The sequence below is a fragment of the Rattus norvegicus genome, chromosome 8 (genome assembly GCF_021556685.1).
Source record: "Rattus norvegicus strain SHRSP/BbbUtx chromosome 8, alternate assembly SHRSP_T2T, whole genome shotgun sequence".
Taxonomy (NCBI): Eukaryota; Metazoa; Chordata; class Mammalia; order Rodentia; family Muridae; genus Rattus; species Rattus norvegicus.
In genome coordinates, this window is record NC_141541.1 from 91782848 (window position 1) to 91810668 (window position 27821).

The 27821-nt window shown below is 43.3% G+C and overlaps 1 protein-coding gene and 1 long non-coding RNA gene across 17 annotated transcripts in view; one reads left to right on the plus strand and one right to left on the minus strand.

Annotated features, from left to right (window-relative positions):
- Nucleotides 1-490: 490 nt before the first annotated feature.
- Nucleotides 491-27821, minus strand: part of Hmgn3 (high mobility group nucleosomal binding domain 3) — a 36684-nt gene continuing 9353 nt past the window's right edge. For 2 of the 15 annotated variants that reach the window (XR_015626330.1, XM_087560084.1), the window contains exons 2-7: nucleotides 11079-11129; nucleotides 5287-5576; nucleotides 5012-5061; nucleotides 2799-2849; nucleotides 1548-1620; nucleotides 491-966 (exon numbers count right to left, since the gene is read on the minus strand). Coding sequence is in view for 13 of the 15 variants with exons in the window: in XM_087560084.1 (XP_087416210.1) it covers nucleotides 937-966; nucleotides 1548-1620; nucleotides 2799-2849; nucleotides 5012-5061; nucleotides 5287-5319 (237 nt within the window). In the remaining 2 variants the exon portion in view is untranslated. 15 annotated transcript variants of the gene reach the window in all.
- On the plus strand, nucleotides 8367-15330 carry LOC148004272 (uncharacterized). 2 transcript variants are annotated; one of them, XR_015627354.1, is made up of 3 exons: nucleotides 8367-8681; nucleotides 10835-11238; nucleotides 12764-15330. It is a non-coding gene; the product is annotated as an uncharacterized LOC148004272 (long non-coding RNA). The 2 variants fall into 2 exon arrangements; XR_015627355.1 differs by having other exon boundaries at nucleotides 8414-8681; nucleotides 10835-11155; nucleotides 12764-13887.

Sequence of the window (27821 nt, forward strand, 5' to 3'; positions counted from 1 at the left end):
ACACACACACACACACACACCCAGCTATTCTAAAAGGATCACACACACACACACACACACACACACACACACACACACACACACACACACACACCCAGTCTCACTATTCAGCCCTGACTGGCCCGGGACTGACTGTGTAGAGCAGGCTGACCTCGAACTCCCAGAGATCCACCTGGTCCTTCCATGTGCTGTGCTCTCCACCTTACTTTTATTTATTTATTTTTTTAGTTATGGTTTAGCAGAACACTATCTTGTTTTTAGGAACTTTAGTGATGTTGGCATTATATTAAGTGGTGGATGTAATTCCCCTACCCTAGCAGTCATACATGCTTTATGAAAATAATAGTATTAAAATTCCAGAAAACTGCAAGCCAGTGCTGCCTGACGTTAGAGATAACGTCGTGGTACCAGCTGTGGCTATTCCTTACGTCGTCTGCATCAGTCAAGTGAGTCACATCTTAAATTTAGTGAAGACACACACACAGGTGGGTATTTTGCAGACAGGAAAACCTTTTTATTTTAAACCACAAATAGTCAGCAGGTGGCCACAACTATCCACATTTCATTAAAATCACATAAAACCTAGGCACAAAAGCACCACTGATTATTGCTCTAGAAAAATTGCATGAAAAAGTCAAATATGCACAGTAAAAACACCACGGTATGCACAGGACTAAATTTTTAAAGCAAGGGTATGGAATGCTGAATCCATTTTACACGCAGCTCCGATATTAAATTGGTATTTACTTGACTTGAGGATGATGGAAGTTTCCAGAAAACATCACCATAGGAGGATAAAATGTCCATCTTCATATAGATTTTATGCCGACTAGTAAGAGTCCTAAAAAATTAGCATTTACAAAATACTTGGTAAAAATAGCTTTTAAAAGTTGTCCCCAGAGGTACGTGAAATCGACCCTAGTTTTCCATGACAATTCATTCTCCCTCGTTATCAGTTCTCTGTGCCTGTGAATTAGAGAGAGAGAGAAAGAAAGGACATCTAGTTACCAGTAAAACAATTATAAGCAAAGGCACTTTCACCCACCAAGAAACACACTTGAGCGTTTGGCCTCTTGTTTTTGCTTCGGTCTACTTGGAAACACACGTCAACTCTGGGCGGACAGACAAGGCAGGAATGCATTATGGCGACACTTTGCAGCGTTTATTGCTTTCTGCTATTTAAACAACCACAGAAGCCTTACCTGCAGGCTCCAGTGTGCATGATAAGAAACAGCACGCTACTCTCTCATTCTAGTCACTGCAAACATGCAGAATGTCTACTGTACCCTTAACTCTCACTGTTTCAATCTGCCCCTTTACTGACAGTGTGCTGGGTGGGGGACTTCTGCAGGCTGAGACATTAACAGTTGAACGAGAGACGTGGATCTGCAGTAACATTACAGGCAATAAAGAGAGACGTTATGAGCGTGCTATCCAGAGCTGAAGGACTGAGCAATTTCGTTTAAGACACTCATTCGGTCAGTGGGAGGCGTTTGTGGAAAGTACCTCTTCAGCTTTAGTGTCACCATTTGCAGATGGTGCAGTACCTTCCTTTCCAGCTTCCTGCTTTTCTTCCTTCTTCCCCTTAGCAGCTCTGTTAATCTTTGTTCCGGGTTCTTTCTAGTGGATCGAAGCACAGGGTCACAGAAACACGAGTTAGGCGCAGCGTTACGTTATGGAACACGAAGGAGCCCCTGCCGGAATCCAGCCAGACAAAATGGCGGCGAGCCCCTGCCGGAACCCAGCCAGACAAAATGGCGGCTACCATCGTGGCCTTGGCGGGGAGTGAGGGCCCAACTTTGCCTTTTCACCTGGGCTACCTGATAATCCCACCGGCACTTGTATTCTGTGGGAAATGGTGACTGGCACAGGTGTCGATAGCTCCAGGGACGTTTCTACTATGAGTGGTTTTACCAGCCATAGGGCCTGGTAAAGGGGGGAAGCCTGGGGAAAAACCCACCCACCAGGGGCCGTGGCTTTTCCTGTTGCTGCCCAGTGTGACCAGTCATGTGGAGTCTTACATCTTACACAGCTAGAAAGGTATTTAAAATAAAGGCTCAGATGAAGAAATGTTGCTAATTGTATGCCTGCACCACAGTGGTGAGCCCTGCCTTGGAAAAATATATTCACTACCATACACAATTTCAGAGAGTTTGGGTGCTTTGAGGGGTACAGTACAGGACAGTCACTGTGGCTAAATTCATGGGCAGTAATGGACTTCAGTTTTCCTCATTTGTTAGACTGGCCGTTCCTAATCTATTTTAATAGAGTAGACTGAGCTGGGGGTGGCTAAGTAAAGCGTCCAGAACATGTCTCCCAATGTTGGGTTAGCGTTCACTACTTGCTAGAGTAAATGATGCTATTTTTATTGCTAGTCATGGGAATGGCCATCTACTACTAGTAGTTATCTGAGGCTGTGAGCCCCAACCCTGAACCCCTGACATCTGGTGCTGGTGGCAGCCATGGGGTCCAAGGCCAGCTCCAACAGCACCAGACGACCTAGTGATTTACTGTTCGTTCTGAGGGAGCTGCCAGGCTGTTCACACAGGTTGTTCAGAGCAACTTGCTGGGCTCCCTGCACCTCAGTGACCAAATGGAAAACACATTCCCACTAACATGTAAAACATGGCACCTCACGGCTTTAAGGAAAGCCCATAATGGTGGGGACAACTTTCTAGTCTGCACCTTTTAGCCTGACTCATTAAATGAGATCTCTCCTCAGGTGATTTTTAGGCATGGGATTATAATTTATTAATTGTTTAGAAAGCCAAGGGAGGGAAAGGGAGGGTGTCTCTTACCTTAGCAGATGTTTTTCTTGGTTTAGGCTCCGGTTTTGGTGGAACAGGTTTCTGCAGGAATAATTTAAATTATACAAATACTGAAGTGGATGCCATTAGCACGGAGAAGAAGACAAACGGGCTGAAACGGCTATGGGTTCTGACGGTGGCTCTGTTCATTTGGGGCTGGTTCTTTCAGTCTCAGGTACTATTTTCGTCCCAGGTTTGCAGATGGGAAGGAAAAGCTGACTCATTAGGCTCTGGTCCAGTAGAGCTCTCCAGGGCAGGTTTAAGTTTCTCTAGTTCCTTTTTACACAACCCCACAGCAAAGGGAGAAACTCCGGCCCTCGCTAAACGGCTTGATGAGCTCGCTCTCAGAGGCCTCACTGACAGGCTAGAAACTACAGTGGCGAATCACAAGCCGAGTTCCCCCATCCGTCGATCACAGATGAGGCCTGAGTTCTTCAAAGCCTTTTCCAAATCCCTCCCCCTGACACAGATTTCAGTCCTGTAGCCTCTTCTTGTTTCATTCCTTCAAAGTGAGCGTAAGGTAAGAATCTAACACAAGACACAGGGTTCATTTACCTCTGGAGTTTTACTAAGAATATAAATGCAGCAACCTGTCTGGCTATTATTTCTCTGTGGGTGTTTTGGGTCAAATATTTCTCTAATAAAGGTTTAAAACGTGTATATCTTTCTGAGAACTAAAGGAAGGTTTTAGAAATAGGAAACACTGTTCAGGGTATCCCCTGTGAAGAAAACTGTGCACCCCACCTTCCCAGTATCTGTGAAAACTGTGGAGATCATATTCAATATAGCCTGTAGGTATAAAATTATACAGTTCGTTTCCAAAGGACCAGCTGTTAGAAATAAAGCCAGGCATGGCAACTCACTCTGGTAACCCCAGCACTCAGGACACTGAAGCAGGAAATGGCTACCAGTTTGAGGCCAGCCTGGGCTACAGAGTGAGACACAAACAGGAGGGTGAGTGAGATAAAGGTGTTTACTGCTAAGCCGGATAACCTGAGTTTTATCCCTGGTGCACTCATGATGAAAAGAGAAAACTGCCTCCTGAAAGTTAGCCTCTGACCTCCTCGCACACAAGTAAATAAATGTAACAACAACATTCCTTTAAAAAGGAAAAGAAAAAGAAAGCCCTTTCAAAGGAGATAATAAAAAAAAAAGTTGAGCTTGAAAATTAAGAAGATTTTTATTAGTCTTTTTACCCCTCTAAATCTTCCTCTGCTTTCCAAATACAGACCCTTTCCTGGCTCCTAAATCTTCTGAACTTTAAAATTCATTATTGTAAGTTTTGACAGATCAGTATTTGTTTGTGATTTTTTAGGAAAATTTTTCCACTTATACCATTTTCTGTGAGATAGACCTTTTATTCTGGTTCAGTTTTCAGTGTTATCAAAATAGTACTAAGAAACTAAGACTGTGTGTGTGTGTGTGTGTGTGTGTGTGTGTGTGTGTGTGTGTGTGAGAGAGAGAGAGAGAGAGAGAGAGAGAGAGAGAGAGAGAGAGAGAACTGAAGCACAATGTCAGGCGTGTTCCTCAACCACTCTCCGCAGGTGGCTGGACTGGTTGGACAGCTGGCTTCAGGATTCCGCCTGCCTCTACTTTCCAGTGCCGGGACGCACCCGGCTCTTTTTGTGAGTGCTGGGAATCCAAACACAGCTCTCATGCTTGCATGTGTGACAAACACCTTTGCCAGTGAGCCATCTCCCCAGTTCTCAGAGGATGATTAGAGACTGGAACACCTCTGGCTTCAGATGAGGCTGTGCTGGCACCATGGGCCATCTCAGTGAAAGGGGCCTCTAATGTTGCTGGTTCCTGGAGCTCGTGAAAGCCCTCTTTTAAATTTTTGTTCTCCTTTGACTTTCAAGGGTTATTCCCTTACTGGCTTGCTATTTGTGACATCCCTTTAGTCTTCCTGGTGATTGATACGGCTGCTTTACAGACTCACGTGAATGAAACCCTTCAATTCATAAGTGGTGTGAACAGCCACTCGCACATACGTCCAGCAGCACCTGTGGCACTCAGTGTGGGGATGCTTCACTGTCAGTGAAACTTTCCCCAGTTCTTTTTTTAGAAGGTAGCTGGGAGGGGTGGGGGTGGGCAAAATGCAGAATAGGGCTGGCCTGTTTGTTACAGGAGGAGGAGGACTTGAGGAGCACAAAAGCCAGAGAGAAGCACATACAGGCTTGCTTGGAGCACAGGCTCAGTCTCACCTCTCCATCCTAGCTCTATCTAATCCCCATCCTCTCCTGGGCATGGCCACCTGAAGAAGACGAAGGCATGAGACAAAGTAAGAGTGTCACTCTTTTGAGATGTCGCAGGACTGGAATACAGCTAATGGGAATGGATTACGTTACTTTAGGGACATTCTGATCCAGGATTAAAACATACACTAGCATGGGTTGTGGGCAGACAATCTACACTCTGGATCCATTTCAACATTCACAGGTGTAGCATTTGGAAACCAGGATTCCCTTCATGTACTTGCCTGTCTCAGGGACTTAGCAGTTCCAATCTGCATGGGCTTCAGATACTCGATAATGGCCCTGGCCGCTCACTGTTTCTCACTGACACAGATAATCAAGTGAATGGCTTGGCAACAGGGGTCAGATTTGCTGGAAATTCCGACCCCCAAGTACTTTCCAAAAGGAAAAGAAACTTAAAGAAAATGCCAGGTAATCGTCCTTTTGCTTTAGACAAGGGAGACACATTTCTAAGAATCTTAAAGAAGGGGTTCTGAGGACTTACCGCTGACAATCTGGCCGACCGTCTCGTGGGCTACAAAAGAATGGGAAAAATTTTTTTGTATTTATAAATATCCAGGCTAATTTTAAAAATTCATTCTTGATATATTCTACTTTGTTGAAAGAATGAAATGCATGACACCCATCATCCTCTACAGGCTAGCAACAGGAAACATGCCAAGTCCGCCGGGCACTCCAGAGAAAGCATTGCTACAAGATACAGGCTTAGCGTTCATTGAGTGGCTCCTCCCAGTCAGAGTGCTGGGAGAAGTGGAACCGGGCTCTACCCTAAACCACAGTCGCTTCTTTTGTGAGAAACTGAAGTGAGAACATGAGATTACCTTTAAAAAATGGTTTAAGTGGAACCAAAATCCATTAGCTAGTAAGAGACTTAAGTCATCACCACAGAACCAACACATTACATTCCATCTCCGCCATGCTGGGAAACAATGACTGTAAATCCCACACAGGTAAGAGAGGCTGCTTGTTCGTTTTGTATTGTTTTTGTTCTTTTCAAACCCAGGACAAAACCAACACAATTATCTACTTAAAACAGGCTTCACTAATCTCTTCAATTCAAACATTTAGAAAATTGATTAGATATTGAATTTAGTGGGTTTTTTCCTCAAAAAAACCTTTTGAGAATTGTATCAGTTAATAGTCAATATCATTCTAAAGAAAATACAAAACAACACAAGCATCCATGATGAAGATGACACTCAACTACTCAGGAGAACCTACTTGTCTTGGGTGAAGGGATTTAACCTCCTAAAGCTAAAACTGGCTTTCTCGGCAGGCTTTACTTCATATTTCCTGGTCCTTCTACTCACTTTCCCATCTCCAGTGGAACAGCAGATACTACCTCACACATCCCAGAACATTTGCTGAATAAATGAACTCGAGCTTTTCCCTGACTCACATTGGTTTATGAAGACTCTGGCTCATTATGATAATTTAAATGCTTGAAATAATTTTTCTTAACTGGGTCAGTAAAAATGGTCAGTGGGACCTCGTGTCATGATTGAGAAGAATTGGAGAAATTCTTGAATCTGTAATATGGTCATACTGGGTTAGTGGGACAGATCACGCTGGAAGAAATAGTTCTTGACATCGCTGTAGCAAGAAATGTTCTTGGTCAAAGTCCCAAGAGAAGCTAAACCCGTCATTCTTTAAGCCAAAGAAGGAAATGAAGGGCCAGAGCATGCATGAATCATTTTAACCCTGGGGTCTCTATGAGCAATCAAAGTGGGACTTAAGTCTGGCTAATAGAATGTGTAAAGCATAGGAAGTCGCACAGGTTAAGTTGTTGCCTGGGACACAGCCACCACCCAGAATAGGACATAACGGTCAGTACACAGATTGAGACACAATTGTGGTTAGAAAAGAAGGATGCATGAGGGATTCTCCACAGGGAACACCAAGATGCCTGCTAGGAGTCTCACGGGTGCATCTGAGACATCACACCCACAAGTTCCTAAGAGACAGGACCCAATTCCTGTGACGCTTGCCTCAGGATGGTGAACCACATTGGGTAGTGCTAAGAAAAGACAGCATTCCCACTTAAGCTTTGCAAAACACGTTTGTCCTTTGCTTCCTCAACATGGTTTCTGAATGTGGAAGGATAGAAGGTGATCCCTTGGTTACCACAGCGCTCAGGTCTGAAGCTTCTGTGTGGTCTCAAATCAAGTACAGCAGGGAAAGCAACCATGTCTGCAGGGAAGAGTGTCAGCCTCCTTGCTAGAGGGAAGCAAAGAAACCTTACCCAAACCCTGTCCTGCTTGCCTGTCCACCCACAAGCATTCTGTTGGCTTCCCTTCGGCAGTCATTGCAGTTTCCTACCCCACAGCACCAACTTTTCCTAATTCAGTTGTGCCAGTGTCTAGCATGGACCCTTAGTAAGTGTTGAAGCAAACATTAGAAGCGAGTGCCAGAAAGCCACAGATTATCATTTACAGAAAGGGGCCAGACGCTCTAACCATTATGCATAACTGTCCATTTGCCAACCAGCTGCTGTTGGCAAAATCTTCGTAAGAAGTTATAAAAAAGCCGTGTGAAGGATTTTGCAGCTGCAAACCCTTGCCTCTCCATGCCAACATTTGAACATGCAGAACAGGCTTTCCAGAGGGATGGACTCATTACAGCGCTGCTCTACAGGCTGGGCCTCCAAAAGGAATGCTTGGGAAATTGACTGGACAACAGTCTTATAGGCTATCCCACTCTGCCAGACTCCAAAAAGTAACTGTTTTACCTTCAAATCATCTTATGACTTCCTACCTAAACTTCGCCAGCTCTTCTGTGTCATAAAGAAAAGGCTTTGTGAAAACGTCCTTTCCAGTAATGACTACAGCGGATTTTCTTTTTTCCCTGCAGAAGGCTGAGACTAACTTTCACTAAGTCAGCAGCGCGCTTATGCATGCAAGTGTGGATACCTTCCTGGAAAGTTCCATCAGCTTCCACAGCCTTAACAGCTATAAATGATTGGACTACATTTATGGGGTATGAAACAGACTAGACTGCTATTTATTCCCCTTTAAAACATTTAAAGCATTTGAAATATTCATTTAAGGCTCAGTCTTTACTTGGTAGAAATAAGGGGCGGGATTGTTACTGAATTTCTCTTAATTTGTTGACTAAGTGAGAAATCAGGAAAAAGTTGTAGAAATAATGGCTCTCGGACAGGGAATAACGGGTTTTAGGGTGCTGGGTCACTGTGGTTTATACATACAGGAGACACTGGAAGTATCCAGTAAGCATTATTGATCGACCAATGGCCCGCATCTGAAAGACACGGGGTCTATTTCAACATCCTGGCTGCAGACGCAGCACACACATCTATCTGCTCAAAGTTCAAAGGGAGAATGAGATCCAAGCAGAATCACTGGACTTTGCAGATTGTTGCTTCAAACTCATTTTCACAAGATGCCCCTTTGCCTCTGAACCTCACCAGCGAGCTCTTTTAAAGCGAAGCTTAAAAGTCAAGCTGCTTTTGATTCTCAAAAACAAAACAAACGAGAAATTCGGCACGAACGGCTTTTCCTTTTCAAAACTGGGAGACAGAAAGACAGAAGGACAGCTCTGGCTGGGGCAATGGAGATGAAGAGCTAGGAACTGGGTCACTGGACTGAAGCCAGCATAGAAGGTGGGTGGTGAACAAGGACTGGGCATGGGGGCCTCAGGTGTTTTCCTCCGTTCTGCTGATTACAAGTTGCGACATTTGGAGAAAATTGTATCATTTCTCTAAGAACGCTTCTCCTTGAGATAAACTAAGGAACACTGTATCCATTGTCGCTATCAAACCCAGCATGGCTCTTGCAGTCTCTATCCCCCCCCCCCACCCCTTCTCTTCAACAGCAAATGTCCTATCATTTTGCTTTGCTCTCCTTTCCATACTAGCTTTAGGAAGGCAACATTTTGCTGGATTTTCACTGTGGGATGCACAGGGCCTGGATAGTACCGGGAACATTTATAGGTGTGCACACATTCTAGTAAGGAATGCTTCTTGGGCAGGGGTATAGGACAGTGGTGAAGCTGAGGGTATACAAGGTGCTGGGTCCCATCTCCACCACCACAAGGAGAGAAGGCGGGGGTGGGGAGGTTCTTACGGTTGGCTATGGAACAGACTACACTCAAGCATGGAAAAAAGACTGTGTAAGCGGCAGAGCGGCATGATCATGTTACACTGCTTAGGTCATTTATTGTCCAAGTCTCCTGAAGGTCAGGTCTCTGTACAATGCCCTCTAAATACCACAGCCATCGTGAGAAATCTTCAGAAGAAGAGCTTCCTTTGTAACTGGTATCTGTTCATCCTGGTTGACATACGAAACAACACACTGGAGAATTCAGTTTGAGCTGAATTTCAGTTCGCTGGGGGAGGGGTGGGGACCAGGGTACTTCCAGCAGTTCTGAGTGTTTGTCAACAGTCAAGCCAACCACTGACCTTTTACTTTCAAATGACTGTTGATGTCCTAAGGCACAGGATGAGTTTTAATCTGGCCTTGGCTTGCATAACAGGTTTTTTTTTTAAAAAAGGCATTGTCTACAAACTATTATTGTTAGGAATAATATAAAAAGTATATTATATAAAATGGTAAATAAAAAGCCAGAAAAGCATCAAGCATGAGAATCCTTGGGGTAATTAACATATACACAAAACTCATGCTTATCTTTTATGTATACCCCAGCCAGAAAGAAGGACTGGTAAGGACTGGTAAGGACTGGTAAGGCTTTCTGCAGGCAAATGTTTCCTCTGAGCAATGGTTTTAAGGCTTTCTGATTGATCAAGTTAAATGTCAACCTGCAGAGAGAAACCCAAATGCACTGTGTGTCCATGTGTGCATGTGTGTGTGCATGTGTGTGTGTGTGTGTCCATGTGTGTGTGTGTGTGTGTGTGTGTGTATGTGTGTGTGTGTATGTATGTGTGTGTGTGTGTGTGCGCGCGTGTGGTCTGTGTTACCTAAACCCAAGCATATTGAGGTTACACTTCACCAATTGTTCTAAAAAATATGTCTTGCCATTTTCTGTGTGTTCATCAAGGTTTGGTTGGTCCTAGCATATGTGGTGGCTTGACTGTAGACTTCTGATTTCATGATTATCTCTAGCAGTTCCTGGTTGGTACATGGCTGATAAGAGCAGGCAGTTTTGTTTTTACATTATAGCTTCTCTTAAAGATTTTCTCTGTAGCAGAATGAGCTTCCGAGTAAAAAGCTTATGTAGGAGTCTTGGTATCAAGATGAATTCCTCTGAATTATTAACCATAATATGAATCACCCATCAAAGGATCTGTAACTGGATATTGGTTTTGCTCTCTTGTGACCCCTCTTAGTTTATCCGTCCAAGTGTAAGAGCTGAAGTTTTCCACACACTGGAAAGCTCTATGCAAAAGGGAATAGCTGTCATCACACACAGACACATCTCACTTCTGAGTTTTTAAGACATTTCCTTTGGTATCTCCATCTAGGATCAGACATAAGCAAGTCTTACAAGTTCTTAACCCTTTCCTGGGTTTCTGTATTTTAACACAAAGCATCTTTAATTCATGGACTAATTATTTATCTGAGTAACTTAAGGATTTCCCTAATTTAAAAAAGCGTTAATATTTGGATGTATGGTGAATCATTTCATAGTTTTGTCTTTAGAGATGAATCCTCTTAGGTAAACATTCAGAATAAAAAAAAAGAATTCATAATTCATTCATTGAAAATGGACGAAATCAACAACGTTTCATTTTCTTGTTATAAGAAGTGGGCTCTGTTCTCCTTCATGAATTTACCTATTATCTTGCTCTCCGCCCAGAAGGAATGCTCAATACCCACTTTGACAGACAGCAAGACCAACAGGAAGAAACACAAGCAATATCGGAAAATGCCTTTTCAGAGTATTCAATGAAACATGCCTGAGCCCGGTGGAATTGCGTGCAGACTCTGACCTCTGGCTCTCAACCGCAGTGGACTCGCTTGCAATGGCATTCCTTCACGTGGCGAAGACACGAAACATTTCAATGCTAAGACTTACGCAGGGACGTCGAGGGCCTGCTTACCTCCTGCTTCGTTAGCTTGGCTCCATCTTTGCCCTCGGCATTCTCAGGAGACTAGAAAGAAGAGATTTCAGTGAACGGTATTTATATGTGAAATCACATAAAATATACATGGATAATACGGATCCTAGGAACAGATAGAACAACATAGTTTTCAGGGAAAGTAAGTTTATGAAGTACATATTTCAAGAGTGTGTGCAGTGGGCGAGCATGTGTGTTTGCATGTGTACTCGCTCTTTGTGTGCATGAATGAAAGCCAGAGTTCAACAGTGGGTGTCTTCTTCTATCGTTTTCCACGATATTTTTGAGACAGGGTCACTCAGTGAACTCAGAGCAAGTTCGTTTGTCAAGGCTGGGTATCCAACAAGCTTCTGGGATTGTAGATCTCTGCCTGAGTGGGATTACAGACACGCGCAGCAGTGCCTGGCTTTCATGTAGGTGCTGACGATCAAACCCAAGTCTGCAAGCACCATATTCGCTATCCACTCACCTATCTCCCCAGTCCCAAGGTGTACATTTTACACACACGCGCGCACGCACACACACACACACACACACAGTAGCTGTTTAACGGTCCTACTTTTTAAAACTGTCTGTGGGTATGTGAACATGTATGCTGGTACACAAGGAAGCCACTGAAGGCAGAGTCAGAGGAGGTTGGGAAGCCACCCATAGGTGCTGAATGGTGGGAACTGGACTCTGGAGGCATACCAGGTGTGTGGAACTGTTGAGCCAGCGCTCCACCTCCTCTCTTAGTTTTCAAACAGGAATGGGGAGAGAGCTGCTGTGCGCCCTGCTTTGTAATGCATGTGCACCTAAGCACTTTCCATTGTCCTTAATGAATCTAGGACTCTTTAGGCTGTGGTTCAGACTACCTGGAATCTACCTCTTGCCGACCTCCTTGTTCCAGTCACTTTGCTCACTTTGCTCCTTTAGAAAGGAGGATAGTAGGATGCAGATGCCATGAAGGGGAAGATGGGAAGAATGGGGGACAGAAACTACCTGGGGAGGGACAGAGGGTAATACAGAGGGAAAGAGGGAGGAGGGATACACAACAGGAAGGATGTTTTTACTAGCTACAGGGAAATATTATTTTATGCAGAGGTTAATAAGTGTATGTACACCCCCCCCACACACACACACAAGTGGCACCCCACATAGAGTCATACACTGTCAAATGAAGGTCCCCGTTCCAGGCATAAGATCCCTTCCTTTGAGTTATTAGTCAACAGAGTCCAAGTAACACTCCCCCCATAAAGTCTACTGCCAATACCCTTGTTTGCATTCTAGAACTTGAAGGTAAGATCTTATAGCTGAATATAGCACATATTTCAGGCACAGGACAGAAGGAATCCTCATCCCTGAGGGATAGCTCTTACAGTTCCTGATGGTACTAACCAAACTGTCAAGGGAGAACATTATAGTCCAACCCAGCTATGACAGCTAGGAACCACAACGATGGCCCACATGACAAGGTGTCATAAGGATATAATATCGGCATTCATACGTATCTTGGTAGCAACCAATGGCTGCCTAATTAGATTTAATAGGCTCAGTTTAACAGGGGGGAAATCATGCCGGTCCTGGAAAACAACAGTTAGTACGGGTGTGGGTCATATAGGAGAAGCTACCACTCCTTCCACAAGTCAGTGTCAATCCCAACTGTACTCTAAATGCGTTTCCTTCAGTCCTCACCCAAGCAGCCGTTCTCTGAGGCGGATGGAGACCAGCAAACAAAGCCACAACTGGTCAGAATGCACAGAATACTGACTGTGGGGCGTTCAATTGAACCGATACATCTACAACCACTATCTCTAAGCCTCAGCAAGACTGTGGACGAGAAGACACAAAGATCATAAAAGCCCGAAGACCAAGATGTTTCTCTACGCATGACAAGGATGCTGAACCTGAAGTATTAACAACGCAGCTGCCTGAGAGGATGACAACACCAGTCAACACAGCAACATGGACTGAAAGAGCACACAAGGCCCTGCACCCCGCTAGGGGAGGAACTAGAGGCAATCAATGGCTGCCAAAAGATGGAGATTCATTCTTCTCTAGAGTTGGACCTTTGGTAGGTTATCAAACAGCTGACCACATTACACATATGAGCAACACTAAATAGACTTAGTAGGGTGCGTTTATAATACCTGTGAATATATAATAATGAAGCCATAAATTTGAGAAGAAAAGGGGAGGACACAGGAAGGGGAGAGGAAGAGATAACAGCTATGTAATACAATACGTATGTATAAAATTATCAAAGAAAATAATAATAATAACAACAACAACAATAATTAGATGCACGATGCTCAACAAAGCCCCAGTCAGTCACAGAAGCATATTTTCATCCCATTCTTGCTGTGCTTTGATCTCTAGACCATTCCTGGTTATGTTCTGATAAATTTATCCTTTATTTCTCCTCTATCAATTCTAGCATCTTCACTACACCCCTAGCCTCGGCATGGCAGTCAGGTGCCCAGCTAGTTTGTCTCACATAGTGATCCATCTCTTGAGGCAGCACTGCACATGCCTGTGACAGGTCAAACCTGGGCACCCACATCAGTGGCTCATAACTGCCTTTAATTCCAGTTCCAGGGGACCTGGAACTCTTTCCTGACCTCCCTGGGCAATTACATCCACGTCCACAAACTCACACATAGACATACGCACAGGGAGACATCAAGGAAAATGACATAAATCTTAAAGACAAATGGCTAACTAGAAAATTGAACAAATTTAATATTCTGTACAGCTATGTAAAACCAGAAGATAAAAGCTATGGCGCAAACATGGCACCACAGTGACTGGAGCGGCACTAGAAAACACACGAATAGGGTTGGGAATTTAGCTCAGTGGTAGAGCGCTTGACTAACAAGCGCAAGGTCCTGGGTTCGATCCCCAGCTCCAAAAAAAAAAAAAAAAAAAAAAAAGAAAAAGAAAGAAAGAAAGAAAGAAAACACACGAATAGGGTGGGTGAGACAGCTCAGTGGGTGAGGAACACTTGTCATATAAATGTGACAGCTGTGTTAGTCCTTGGACCTATAGTGAAGAGAACCAAGTCCTGGAAGTCATTTTCTCACCTCCACACAGGCACCGTGGCACACACATGTATACGCATGCACACACACAATACAAAAATAATATAAAATAATATAAAAATTAAGAGGAAAAACACGAAAGTATTGAACTGACATTTACCACCTCATTTGGCACAATAAAACAGCTATATTCCTGCCTCATCTGATCAAATGAGAACAAAGCTAACAAGACCATAGAACTCACTGCTTACTGGGGGTTGCTACTGTAAATTACCATAAGCTTCTCAAAGAACAAACTCAGAGATCTAACAAGGTGGTAATGACCCAATATTTCTTTGTAAAAAAAATACTGTACTTCTATTATATTTAATACGGCATAGTTGGAAATAATATGCATGTTTGATAAATAAGAATGAGCTATTTAAATTATGTAACCGGGGCTAGGGAGACGACTCAGTGGTTAACAGCTCGGGCTGCTCTTCTAAAGGAGCTAAGTTCCCAGCACTCATGCTGGCTGGTCTGGAACCGCCTGCAACTCCAGTTTCAGGGCATCCAATGCTCTCTTCTGCCCCCGACAGGCACGTACATGCACACAGCGCATAAATACACACTCAAGGCATATAAATAAACAATAAAATATATCTCAAAAACAAACCATTTAGTTATTAATAGGGTGAGATAAAAATAGGCATACAATAAAAGAATAAAGAATGGAGGTCTATGTAAAATAATAATTTCCTTAAATCTTAGATTATAAAATAGTAAGTAAAATGTGGAAATGCATAGTTGTCTTGGGGAGAAACAAAAGGCAAAGGTCACAAAGGTCACTCTGTCCCCTGATCTATCTACAAGGCCGTAGTCTATTTCCCACAGTTGACTAATTGTTTTCTCTTCCAAGTAGAACCTCCCCTGTCCCGAAGAGACACAGAACCCTCTCTCTTCTGCTCTCTACCCTGCAGCTTCATAGGCCTCGTGTTGTATCAGTTAGCTGAGTTCTAGAGAGCAACACCTCAGCAGGTCTGAGCACAGAACGACAGTGTTTCTACAGGGGTGCTTGGTTTTCCTCTTTCCTACGTTACAAACTCAATGCCTCTGTCCATCCGCATTTGCTGTCAGGCCACTATCAATGACAGATGTTCTCTACTTGTAACTGATAAACAGCTAAGAAAGCATTACACTGCTATTATAGAAATGTATATTAAATATAAACACAGGCTGGTTAGTTTTTTAACATGCCATAGGTAAGTGTCATTTGAAAAGAGGGTACCTCCATTGAGAAAATGCCCCCATGAGATTGTCTATGCACTAGTCTGTGGAGTATTTTCACACCAATGTGATTAATGCTGGATGTGTGCCCACCCTACTGTGGTAGTGCCAACCTGGGGCAAGTCATTCTGAGTTGTATAAGAGAGCCCACTGAAAAAGCCCAGAGGAAGAAACCAGTAAGCAGCATCCTCCATGGCTTCTGCCTTCCACTTTTGCCTCTAGGTTCCCACGCTGGCCCTAATTTCTTTCAGCAGTGAGATGATCTGAGAGTTGTAAGGTGAAATAAACCCGTGCCTCCCCCAGGTTACCTTGGTCATAATGTTAATCACAGCAATGGAAACCTCAGGACTGTATATAGTATTGTTATATAAATGGAATGCTAACATTACACTCAATGTTCTAGTAGCAGGTAATATCATTAAGACATCAATCTTTAAACACAGATCTAATGATGCTTACATCAGATGCAACAAAAGACAACGCACTAAACAGGCATGAAGAATGAAAATGTTAATGCTTTCCCATGAGTAAACTGTATGGCTACGGATGTGACAAACTCCAGTTCCAGACAAGGCTGGTTGCTTTGGCAGTCTCTGCACAGGGGGTTATTTTGTCAAACTTAGACATTTTCCAGTTAGGGGCACGTGATGTTTTCTCTGGGGTTCAGTGTGCTTCAGCTGCCTGAATAAGGCGGTGGCTCAAAACTATGCCTTGAATCTTGGCTCCAAGAGCTGTGTCCAGTAACTCAGTCCTTCTGGGTTGAGTTCTGTGGGCTCAACCTTCATACTCATGAATGATTTACTGATGACATGTAACCTAAAAGGTCATGCTTATTACAGCTAAGCCAGAGGTTAGAGAAATGACTCATCAACTCGACTACTGTGTTACACAATAGAAGGTACGGTCGGTCTTAAAGAATCTTTTGAATTACAAGATGTGAAATTGCATTCAACGGAGCCTTAAAGTTGCACACATTTCTTTATATCCAGATTCTCTGCAACCAGTTATCACGCTTTGCTCACAGCGACGAGGTGTGCTGTTTTGGGAAGGCCATCATTATTGGATGTCATATAGTACACTTCACCACTGTAACTTGGCTGTGAGGGTGGATAAGAAGGAGGAGGGTACGCCGTGAAGGAACTGAAACAGACTGCACTAAGGGATCTGTGCAATAAGGATAAAGAAAGGAGATAGGATAAGCTTTCTAGCAAGCTGAGTTGTGGGGTGAGGAGTGTTTCCTGGGCTACAAGGAATTCCAAAGCAGGTTCTTGCCAAACTGCCTGGTGTACACCAGGCTTATATTAATCTGGTGAGAACTAAGAACACCCAAGAGTATGAGAATCATGGGCAAACAAAGGTCGTATGCATATCCATGAGGCTCCTTCAGCTCCCAGCTGCCCTAGTACTAGCAAGGAAGGTTGATTTGCAGGATGGTCAGGAGGTGGGCACACAGAGGGTTTGACAGGTCAAGGCATCAGTGAGTTTCTCTTGTATTAAATCAGAGGCAGGGGCGAATCAGTGACTTCCCAACGACTGGATCAGGACACAGACAGGCAGAAGGCCCTTTGCTGTATGGCTGGAGCTGAACAGCATCACCCTCTATAGGAACAGCTGAGCAGGAATCTGATGGGCACCAGCATGACTCAGCTGTCTTAATCCCAGGCGTTTCATGCCCTAAGAGGTTCTAAGGGATCTAAAAAGCAAACAGCATAGGAGGTGATGTGTCTTACAGTGGGAAGGCTCACGTCTTAACTGAAAACAGGCTTCCTCCATCGCTGGTGTGCTATGCCCAGATAAATCACTGTGCCCTTTTGCTACTGTTAAGAGCCCAGGGTTACAATTTGTCAGGACAGCAATGGTGTGCTATACGGTCACATATCAGGGCTGAAACACCTTTCTTCCCAACATTCAGTGCTTAGGCCAGCATAAACATGTTTGTTCCTTCTTCTCTGCAAAGGGTATTAGTTTTTTATTTGTTTTAGAGACTGCTTATGCAAAGATAGCATCTCTACGCCTTTGCCCCAGGCTAGCCCTGGGCTCTGTTTCCAGGAACATTTATTATTTCTCAAGAAGGAGTAGGGATAGGGGAGAGGTGCTTGGTTGCTCAGTCAGACTGAAAGGCTCAAAAATAATAAAGCAAACAATTTAGATGTAGTTAATACTTACGTAGACTTGCATAACACCCCTTCCAAAAAAGAAAAAAAACCACTAAAAGCATTAAAAAAGTGTGTGTGTGTGTGTGTGTGTGTGTGTGTGTGTGTCTACAAACAATGCTGGGCCCTGGACAGGTTTGATTTTCAGCACCAGCAATGAAGGCATAAACTAATAAACACACGCCGCTGCAGCTAAGTAAACACTGGAGCTAACCCACATCAGGAGGACACTGAAACACACAACAGTACCCATTAAACAGTCTGCAGCAGTGAACACTAACTATGTGTGTCATCAATAACTCTCACAACAGTGCTGAAGTCAAAGGACGGTATCAAGCGACTCTAACCAAAGTTTCAAATTATGTCAAAGTGCCTAACCTGTAAGAACAGCAAGGAAAACCCACGGAGAGGCTACTTAACACACTGGGTGAGAGTGGGGAAAACAAATCCGCTGGCAATGCTGAATTCTGAAGATGACGATGATGGTGACAATAACTGAGTTACTCTTCCTACTTAAGTCATGTATGTAGGGATAGATACTGTATGTGCAGCTATTCTATACTAAACTGTCTTTGATTTGCAGAAGTATAAGGAGTGCTGAACCGAACATGCAAGGAGAAAAAAGTAACTCTTAAGTTTTTAAATTACAAATTTTGAGAAAGGAAAGTGGCTTATAGATTCTGAAATAAATAAACGAGAGGAAAAAAAGTTGAACCATGAATAAACTCAGTAAGGGGTCAACAAGAGAAAAGACTGCCTTTGAGCGATTACTCCAGAACAATAAAGAGATGGACAACAAGAAAGAAAAGGAGAGGGGGAAGGGGGAGGGGGAGGGGGAGGGGAGAGGGGGAAGAGGGAGGGGAGAGAGGGAAGAGGAAGGGGAGAGACAGGTGGGTACCTGAGAACTTTCAAACCTAAGAGGCAGCTCAGGAGCAGAAAAAGTGGTTCCAGTACAAGAGAAAAGACATAATGGCTGAACACAAGGCCTACTATACCAAAAGTACAGGACAACAAGGAAAACAGGAGACAAACTTAAGTTATCGGAGTTACAGGGCAGGCTAGCAGGTTACCTGCAAAGAATTACTCCTCAGTAGTAATTATAAGTATCAGTCGATATTGTCCAAAGATCTAGGCAAACTGTCAACCTGGAATTCCACACCTTGTTGACATTCCAAGCAGGTTCAGATTACAAACTCAGAGTTCACCACCAACAAAGCTTTTCTTTCAGCATGGCTCGGTCATGGAAGGGTCAAACAGAGAACCAGGAAAAATGAATCTATGTGGAAGGCAAGCAGGTAAGAAAAGAGATGAGAAGAAGTGCCCTGCTAAATGTAATTGTCACACACAGATAATACTACTCGTTATCTGTTTTGTTTTAAAAGTCTCAACAGAAATCTGGGACCACTGCCAACTTATATCATGTTACATAGAGCGCATGTAATTTTAGATTTTCTGGGAGCCATATTAACATAGTAAAAAGAAACAGGTGGAACTATGTATGATGTTCTAGTCAATGTATAAAACTGTGCCATTTTACTATGTAGTCAACATACAACTTATTAATGTGGCATTGTACTTTCTTTAATTAAATCTTTAGTTTGTTGTATATTTCACACTAAACAGACCAGTTCTACCGAACACTAAGTTTTCATTGCAAGTATCTGATGTGTATTTAGAATTCATAAAAATTATACTCAAACCCAGATTATTCTAAAGACACTTAACATTTTTCCAATAATGAGATCCTTTCAGTTTGGACCAAAACTGAAAATCTGAGTCCTTTTCCCTTTTACATGCTCATTAAACTCCTTTGCCTACCACACAACAAAGGGCGTGGGGCAGAGAACAACTGGAGTGGGTGTCTCTGGGCTGTTACAATCTCAGGAGATGGGGATGGATGGGAGAACGGCTTAGAATTAAATCAGCCAGGGGCCTGGCTTTGATTTGGAAGACAACAGGCACCAAATTTTTTCTGACTCTCTTACAGTAAGATGTAATGATTATTATTTTAAAATTTCAATCTATCACCATTCAAATCAGGAAGGTGAATGAGGCCAAGCTGGACTGTAAGGCAGAAGAGAAAGAAACAAATGAAAGTTACATGATAAACAGAAAACAGACATCGTGTCATTAGAGAAAGTCTAACACCTAAGCAACCACAAGGTACTTGGGCAAAGAATACCCACTTTGGAAATGTTACAATAGATGACAGGTTAATACCAGGAGTGTAGGTATGAATGCACTGCGGAAGCATAACTCATACAGGCAGCACGCACCACAAACTCAGGGGGGCAGTTACCTCTAAGGAGGTCTCTAATCCACAGAGCACCCATCTAACAGGGAGCGCTGAGCCACTGAGAATAAATGGTGGCCACCACTCTGTTAGTGAGCCATTTTCCCCACCAAAGTCAGCAGGGCTGAGGAGACAAGGAAATCCTTTCCCCCTTCACCATTTGTTTGGGAACGGCTGTAGATGGCATCAGATTGAAGATCTGTGATTCAAAGAATGCTCTGGAAGGCGTGGCAAGAAGCCACAGACAATAAGGTCTGTGCTTCCTGGTGCCGGATCATGAGCCTTCAGAAGAGGAGAGCTCAGAAACCTCACCAGGGATGGCTAGACCTGTGGGGACTCCACACTTGCGAACGTGTGTGTGTGCATGTGTGTGTGTGCATACAGGCACCCATGAGGCTGGAGACTGACTCGGGGTCGTTCTGAATTGTTCCCATCTCATTTTTAGAGACCAGTTTTCTCACGTAACCTGGAGTTCAACAAATGGCTAGACAGGTCTCCATGCTACCCCTGTATCTCCCAGCATCGGGACTACGAGTCCACGCTTCCACACTGGCTTTTCATAGGACCGCGGTAAGTATCAGAATGCTGGTTCTCCTGCTGGAGCAGCAGGCGCTGCCCACACTGGATCATTTGCCCAACTCTGGTCTGATCTGTTTTAAACATCTCCTGCCAATGAGAGGCCACTGGCCACTTCACCTACAGAGTTTATTGGGTGACTCGTCTCCGATTTGCTAGTCACTAACTTTTAAAAATATTTCATTATTCTAATTTTTGTTAAAGATTAATCTGCCTTTTTGTTTTAAATCCAAAGCTGGGGTTGGGGAATCAGAATAATAGCTTGGTTGCACATGAAAACCATTCTGGAGCCTTGAAATTCAAATAACTCATCCATGAAGAGAAACATTGAAATGTGCTCATCTCATACCCTGTCCTCCTGAGCAAATATTTACAGTACACTAGTTGATTGACACAAGATCATTTTTCCCCCACAAATGATGGTACTACCCATAAAACTGGTAGAAAATTTCTTCAACAGCAGGGAACCCCTGAAACTGGGAAGTTTTCTATAATATAAAACACACTGATATTTTCTTCAAAGTCACAAGGCTTTATGTTAAATGTTATTGTGGTTGATTTGTTCGTACTGTAGCTCCAAGTCTGAGACTCCTCCAAGCTGTACTGTATTCTCTCTCTCTCTCTCTCTCTCTCTCTCTCTCTCTCTCTCTGTGTGTGTGTGTGTGTGTGTGTGTGTGTGTGTGTATGTGTGTGTGTCACTGATGGAAGTCAAAGGGACAACCTCAGGGGCTGGTCCTTGCCTTTCTTCTGGTTTGAGCCAGGCCTCTTTGTTGCTGCTGCCTATGCCCAGTTTCTAGGGATTCTCCTGTTTCTTCTTCACCTCCCTGCAGGAACACAAGGACTGCAGACACAGAATGCTATGCTCGGGTTTACCTAGGTCCTGGGGATTGGAACTCTGGTGCTTGCAGGACAGGGAGTTTAAAACAGAGCTGTCTTCCTACAGCTCTGGACCCAACTCGGAACTGAGGGATCACTCTTGCAGGCTATTTGATCACACGGTGAACCCCGAGATTGTGTCATTTACTGAAAAAAAAAGCCCCAACTGTTCCTAGCTGTGGTATGGCTCAGCCCTTAGCACACACCTTTAATCTCTCTTGCTAGAATACAGACATGTCCTTAGTACACATCTTTATTGCCAAACGACGAAGGTAAAGTACGTTTGTAGGAAGAAGCACCCGTGTTTGAAAGTGATGTCTAACTGAGTGGCAGACAAAGAAAGATTTGACAGAACAGGATCTTCCCAACTCACGAGAGGAAGGAGAGGCAACATAAGAGGAAGCAGTGCAGAGGGAGGGAAGAAAGGAGACGGTTTTACTGGGATAACTGTACACAGACGAGGTTCAGAGAGAGAACTAGCTAGACACAAGTGAAGACAGAATGAGCCAGAGCTTGAGAAAGACCCAGAAGATTAGAATGTGTTGCCAGGGTTACTATGAGGCCAAGCAGAGCAATTCAGGAGAAGTGAAGAGAATGAATCAGTCAGCATGGAGAGGACTTTGGCCCAGAATAGCTGAGTCGAATGAGCCTGCAAGAGTTCAGAAAGAACTAGAAACAGTGAGCTTATGCAGCAGGAAGTCTCAGAGGCTGAAAACATTCTAGGCCTAGATTAGATTACACGGAGGCTAGAAGCTCCCAGGATTAGGCCTAGGGTAGCAGACTGAGGCTATTAAGTCTCAGAGATGACAACTACATCAGGTGAATAAAAGCAACTGTTATCACATTCACATTATTAACAATCAAATCCACATCAAACTCTCTGTTACCTCCTGTGCTTGGCTTATCAACTTCAACTACCCATAGCGATCAAGGTCACAGCAGGCTAGCCTGTTGACCCCAAATGTTTTGTTAAGAAAAAAAAATTGAGAAAGGATTCTGTTTATCTGTTCAGAAGCCTAGACAAATTCAAATAAATACCTGTCTTCTAGGCTGTATTTGAAGGAAAAACATTTTATAAGAAACCAAACATAGACAACAATAAAAAATGAACCAAAAACCGTTCATGTGTGCACAGTGCATTTTCATTAGTTTTTTAAATATATATAATCCAACAGGAAACAGTTTTCATCTGTTTACACGCCGTTTTCATCTGTGGTATTTTGGACAAGGTTAGCTTTTCTGATGTGATCTGGTTCTGTGTGTATAGGAGGATGGAGAGCGCTCCTAGTAAATCAGAGACCTGTATTCTAGTCTAGCTCACATCGTGCTGTCCCGGTAGGCATTTCTTCACTAGTACAACAAAGAGAGACACGCATATTCCACCTGATTCGCTGCTCACTTGCCAATGGCATAGCAGAAAAGTCCTACACATTACAGGGTGTACTGGCTGGTCTTGTGTGTCAACTTGACACAAGTTGGAGTTATCGCAGAGGAAGGAGCCTCGGTTGAGGAAATGCCTCCATGAGACCCAGCTGAAAGGCATTTTTCTCAATTAGTGATCAAGGGGAGAGGACCCAGCCCATTGTGGTCCTGGTGGTCTTGGGTTCTATAAGAGAGCAAGCTGAGCAAGCCAGGGGAAGCAAGCCAGTAAGTAACATCCCTCCATGGTCTCTGCATCAGCTCCTGCTTCCTGACCTGCTTGAGTTCTAGTCCTGACCTCCTTTGGTGATGAACAGCACAGTGGAAGTGTAAGTTGAATAAACCCTTTCCTCCCCAACTTGCTTCTTGGTCCTGATGTTTGTGCAGGAATAGAAACCCTGACTAAGACAGGGGTACTAGGATTGTGGGAAAGGTTAAGAGTGGATATAGTAGTGTAAATAGAAAACAGTGGTAACAGTAATAGTAAACTCCAAAGCAATGGCTTAGTTCTCAGTGCATCTAACGAGGCTGGGAAAACAGTGCTACAGCCAGATGTTATAGGAACATCTGAGGCTGGAGAGAGTAAGTAGCATCTTGTTCAAGATGACTTCTGCTGGGGATCTTGCTGGCAATGAAAAGGCTGAGGTTAAGATGAAGGCGACTGACTCAGCCCTGATCGTCGAGGCAGCTCCTGTTAGCCATCTTCATTTTAAAAATGGCTGCTGATCTGGGATGCAGATAGGAAGGAACTCTCAGTTTGGAAAACAATTCAAATGTGGTCTAACCAAGGAACACACGATATATCATGGACTATTCAATCTGTCCTCCGTGCACAAGTTACTTAAAATAATAAGCAACAGTTCCCCGTTAAGCATCTATGTTGAGGAATATATAATTTTGTTTTGGTTTGAGACTCCCAGGCTGGCCTTGAACTACAGATTCTCCTGGTTCCACTTTCCAGATGCTCAGATTTAATGATCATATACACAGGTAATAGGTTTTTCTTTTTAAAAACCTCATAGGGATGGCTAAAGAAAAAGCAGTAAATAATCACACCGTGTTTGCATTTTTGAGGCAAGTCCTCCTATATCCCAAGTTGGCTTTGAAGTCTTATGTGGCTGAGGATGACATTGAACTTTTAACCCTTCTGCTACCATTTCCTGAGTGCCAGGATTACAGACACACATGTGCCACTATGTCTTGTTTATGCACGGCGGGGACTGAACACAAGGCTTCATTCAGCTGGGCAAGCAATCTATCGACAGAGCCACGTGCCCAGAACTGTTCTATCAGCTACAGGGCTTTACCGTTTTAGCGTGCTTCAGCTCTCTTGTTCTAGATCCTCTCAATAAAGTCAACCAAACATGGGCAGCCTCTGTGTTCTCACTTGAAAGCTGACTAAGAAATTCAAAGATGCCAGACAGCCTTGTCCAGAAAGAATGGCAACCTTTGAATTCCTACACCAGGGTTCTCATTGTTGTTATCAGATGGTCAACTCTATTTTCTCCTTTGCCCAAATATGAATCAACTTCTAGAAAGGAATAAGTAATTAGGATATTCTACCAATTTTTAAAAGCCAACCAGCTAGTGATGATGACATCTACACATGACTGCTAAAGGTGCATTATCAGATTAAACAGGTCATTGGGAGCTAATAAGACAAAACCAGATTAAAACAACTTTTACAACTCTACATTTTGAGTACACACAGAACTGGAGAAAGAGGACCTGCTTTGTTGGGAGTTTTGTTGTTGTTTTGTGAGAAATGGTTTTAATGAAGCCCAATAGTTCTTGAGTTTGATACCCTCCAGGATCTGCCTCCAGGGCACTGGCACCACAGGTGGATGCTACCATGGCCAGTCAGGTCTCTGTCAAACATTCGATCACTTCAAGTCCTTAGTACATTTATCTCCCGTGTAAGTGAGAAATGACATCTAGGATTCATGACTACTATAGAATTTAAATACTGTGCCTGAAAAGAATGATTCAAAAGAGGAGGAGGAAGAAGAGGAGGGGGGAAGAGGAGGAGGAGGAGGAGGAGGAGGAGGAGGAGGAAGAGGAAGAGGAGGAGGAGGAGCAGCAGCAGCAGCAGCAGCAGCAGCAGCAGCAGCAGCAGCAGCAGAAGGGTCTGGGGCCTGCAAGATGGCTCAGTGGGTAAAAGTGTTTAACTGGCCTCTGAGCCCAGGTAAAGGTAAAGAGAGAGAACCAACTCCACAAACGTGTTCTCTGAAATCCACACAGTGTTGTGGCACGTACCTATAACAATAATAGTAAACAAAATAAAGTGTGTTTTTTTAATAAAAAGTACAACTTATACCTCAAAAGAAAAGACAAAAGACAAAAAAAAGATATAGAAAACAAAACACATTTCAGTATAAAGTGTGTATTTCTTTGTAGGGAGGGCCAAATGATAACATGATTTGAAAACAATATTACTTTTGCCTATTTTTAAATTTATGTTTGTTATTAATGCAATGGTGATCCAGAAAACCAGAATAAAGATCCATCTAGTTCTATGTCGAACAGATTTTCAGAGATTAACCTATTTCATTCTTATTTGATGCATTCTTCAAACAAAAATAGCTTTCCGTTTTCTAAACCTAACACCTAAGTAATGGCGGTTTAATATTGACGCTATAATCTCTGACTGGAAGGTCTAATGAGCAAGTGTTTTCATGTTTCTAGCCCTAGAGGAACACCTCTATTACATACAACAAGTTAAGGAACAAATACTACATCTTGAACATGCAAATTTGAATGTTTTATTGTGGAATGAGAAAATATAAAGAGACTTAAAGAAATCAATATTCTGGTGGGGAAGGTGTGTGTGTGTGTGTGTGTGTGTGTGTGTGTGTGTGTGTGAGAGAGAGAGAGAGAGAGAGAGAGAGAGAGAGAGCGTGTGTATCTGTGTGTGTGTATCTGTGTGTGTGTGTGTGCACATGTGGGTACCGAAAAATGATGGTAACAGTCTGTATTTCAATAAAGCTTATATTTCAAACCAATGAGCAATAACATATTTATATCATTTATTTTCTTCTTCAGTCACCTTAGTTTAAATGGTAAAAGCTGAACTTATTAAAAACCAACGGATATGAGAAATTTGATGGGATAGTGGTTAAAAGGAAAAAAATTGTGGGTTAGAATGCTGGTCATCTAACTTTCTAGCTGTGTGACCCAGAGGGGTGACCCTTGGGTCACTGAATCCCAATATTCTCTTTCCATGGCTGAAATCACAGGCTTTGGAGCCTCTAGAAGTGAAGTTGAAGCTCACAAGGGCCTGGGGAAAGTGTTGACGTCTTGTGCTTTAGTGTGCAAAATAAAGAGTGGACCTGATTGGGTGGCTAGGAGGAATAAAGCAATGTGACGTCCCCAGAATGTCGCAGTCACAGTAAACACATGTTCTTCATGAAACTGCAGTATAGCATGTCCTCTATGCACTCATTTCTAATAACACAGCTTCACTTAACTGAAGAACCCAAAGAGCATAAAATACACAGCGCAAACCTGGTACAGCCAGGAATTCATAATGTTGGTTACTTAAATCTGAACAATAACATACATGCCCATGTTAATTAATAATATCAATCCCACTTTAAAGATGGAAGCCATCTTCTCTACTTCCCTCCTTCTGAATGCATGTGCCACTTGCTGTATGTGTGGCCGAGTGTGCGTTTCCCTTGGGCACACCCACAAGGACGCTCTTGAGCACACCCATGAGATGTAAGAGAACAGGACTCAGGAAATACCATCCCCAGCCACCACAGTGGGATTTGACTGAACTCTCCAAGACAGTGAAATGTGCAATAAATAAGTTGCTAGTGGGAAAAAAAAGGATTCGACATTTTGATTTCGTTTATCTTCAACACTGGTTTTTAAATTACTCAGGAGAGCGACATCGTATTTCAACAAACTAGGTACTGTGAAAGCAGACGCTGTCAATGGCATTTATTTCAGACACCATTGCCAAATTGCACCCTACAGGAAAGTGGAATATATTTAACTTTTGTGTCAACAAACACAGCATTTTAGGGGAGAAATGTAGAGGGGAGAGGGTTATTTAACCTGATTCACTAAGGGGATTTTAATATCATATAGAGATATTCTGAAATTTTCTCCTGTGGGAAAGATCAGCCAGAGGAGAGTGTCTGCGATTAAAGTCTATGTTGTTGGAACAACACGTTTGCGACTTGGCTGCGGCACATCCACCCCTACCTGCAGCTCATCAGTTGTCTACCGTGAGAACTGCTTGCTCCCTATCTACTGCAGCTGCCAAAAACCGGAAGCCCGAGGTCAATGACAAGCCCGTTGTTTCATTATGAGTCTCTTAATAATTAGAGATCTCACCATTTTCATGATTCCCATGTGTGACTCTTTTACCCATGCCGGCACCACACCGAGTACCCTCTAGACCTCAGGGATGAATGTTCTGCTCGTGCCAGTACCACAATACGTGTTCTCACCATCCGAATGAACTCCCAATGAGGTAGAACACATGGCTTTATGCATGGGGAAACTGAGTCCCAGGAAGTGACCATGATATCATACCAAGGAGGAGCAAGGTAAACCGCCCCACTCATCTGGCCAGTGAACAGTGAATACAGGCATCATATTAGATGACCCTCCCCCACCTCTGGAATAATCAACCACTACTTTCCTCCTTTAAAAGCAATCAATCGATCCGCTTGTTTAAGAAACATGTACAGCACGTCGGTTAGGTGCTATAGGGAAATGAGAGATCCATGGCTCAGTAAAATTAGAAGGATTACAAAATCAAGTTAATTTAAAAACATAATCAATCAAGTAACGTGTTGATTTAGATAGATGGTGCTAGACAATAACCTTTTAAAAGTAAGAGGATGGGGTTAGCAAGACAGCTCGCGAGTAAGGGAATCGGCCATCTAGCCTTACAACAACCTGAGTTGGTAGCAAATGTCTAAGAACCACATACCTGGTAAAGAGCTTACGTTTTGAATCCATGAAGAATCCTTACAAACCAATACAATGACAGATACCTGTGCTGCCTTTTTTTTTCCCTTTTCGTCATCTGACACAAGCTAGGGCCGTATGGAAGAGGAGCCCTAGGTGAGAAGCTGCCTCCCTAGGACTGTTTTACAGGTAACTC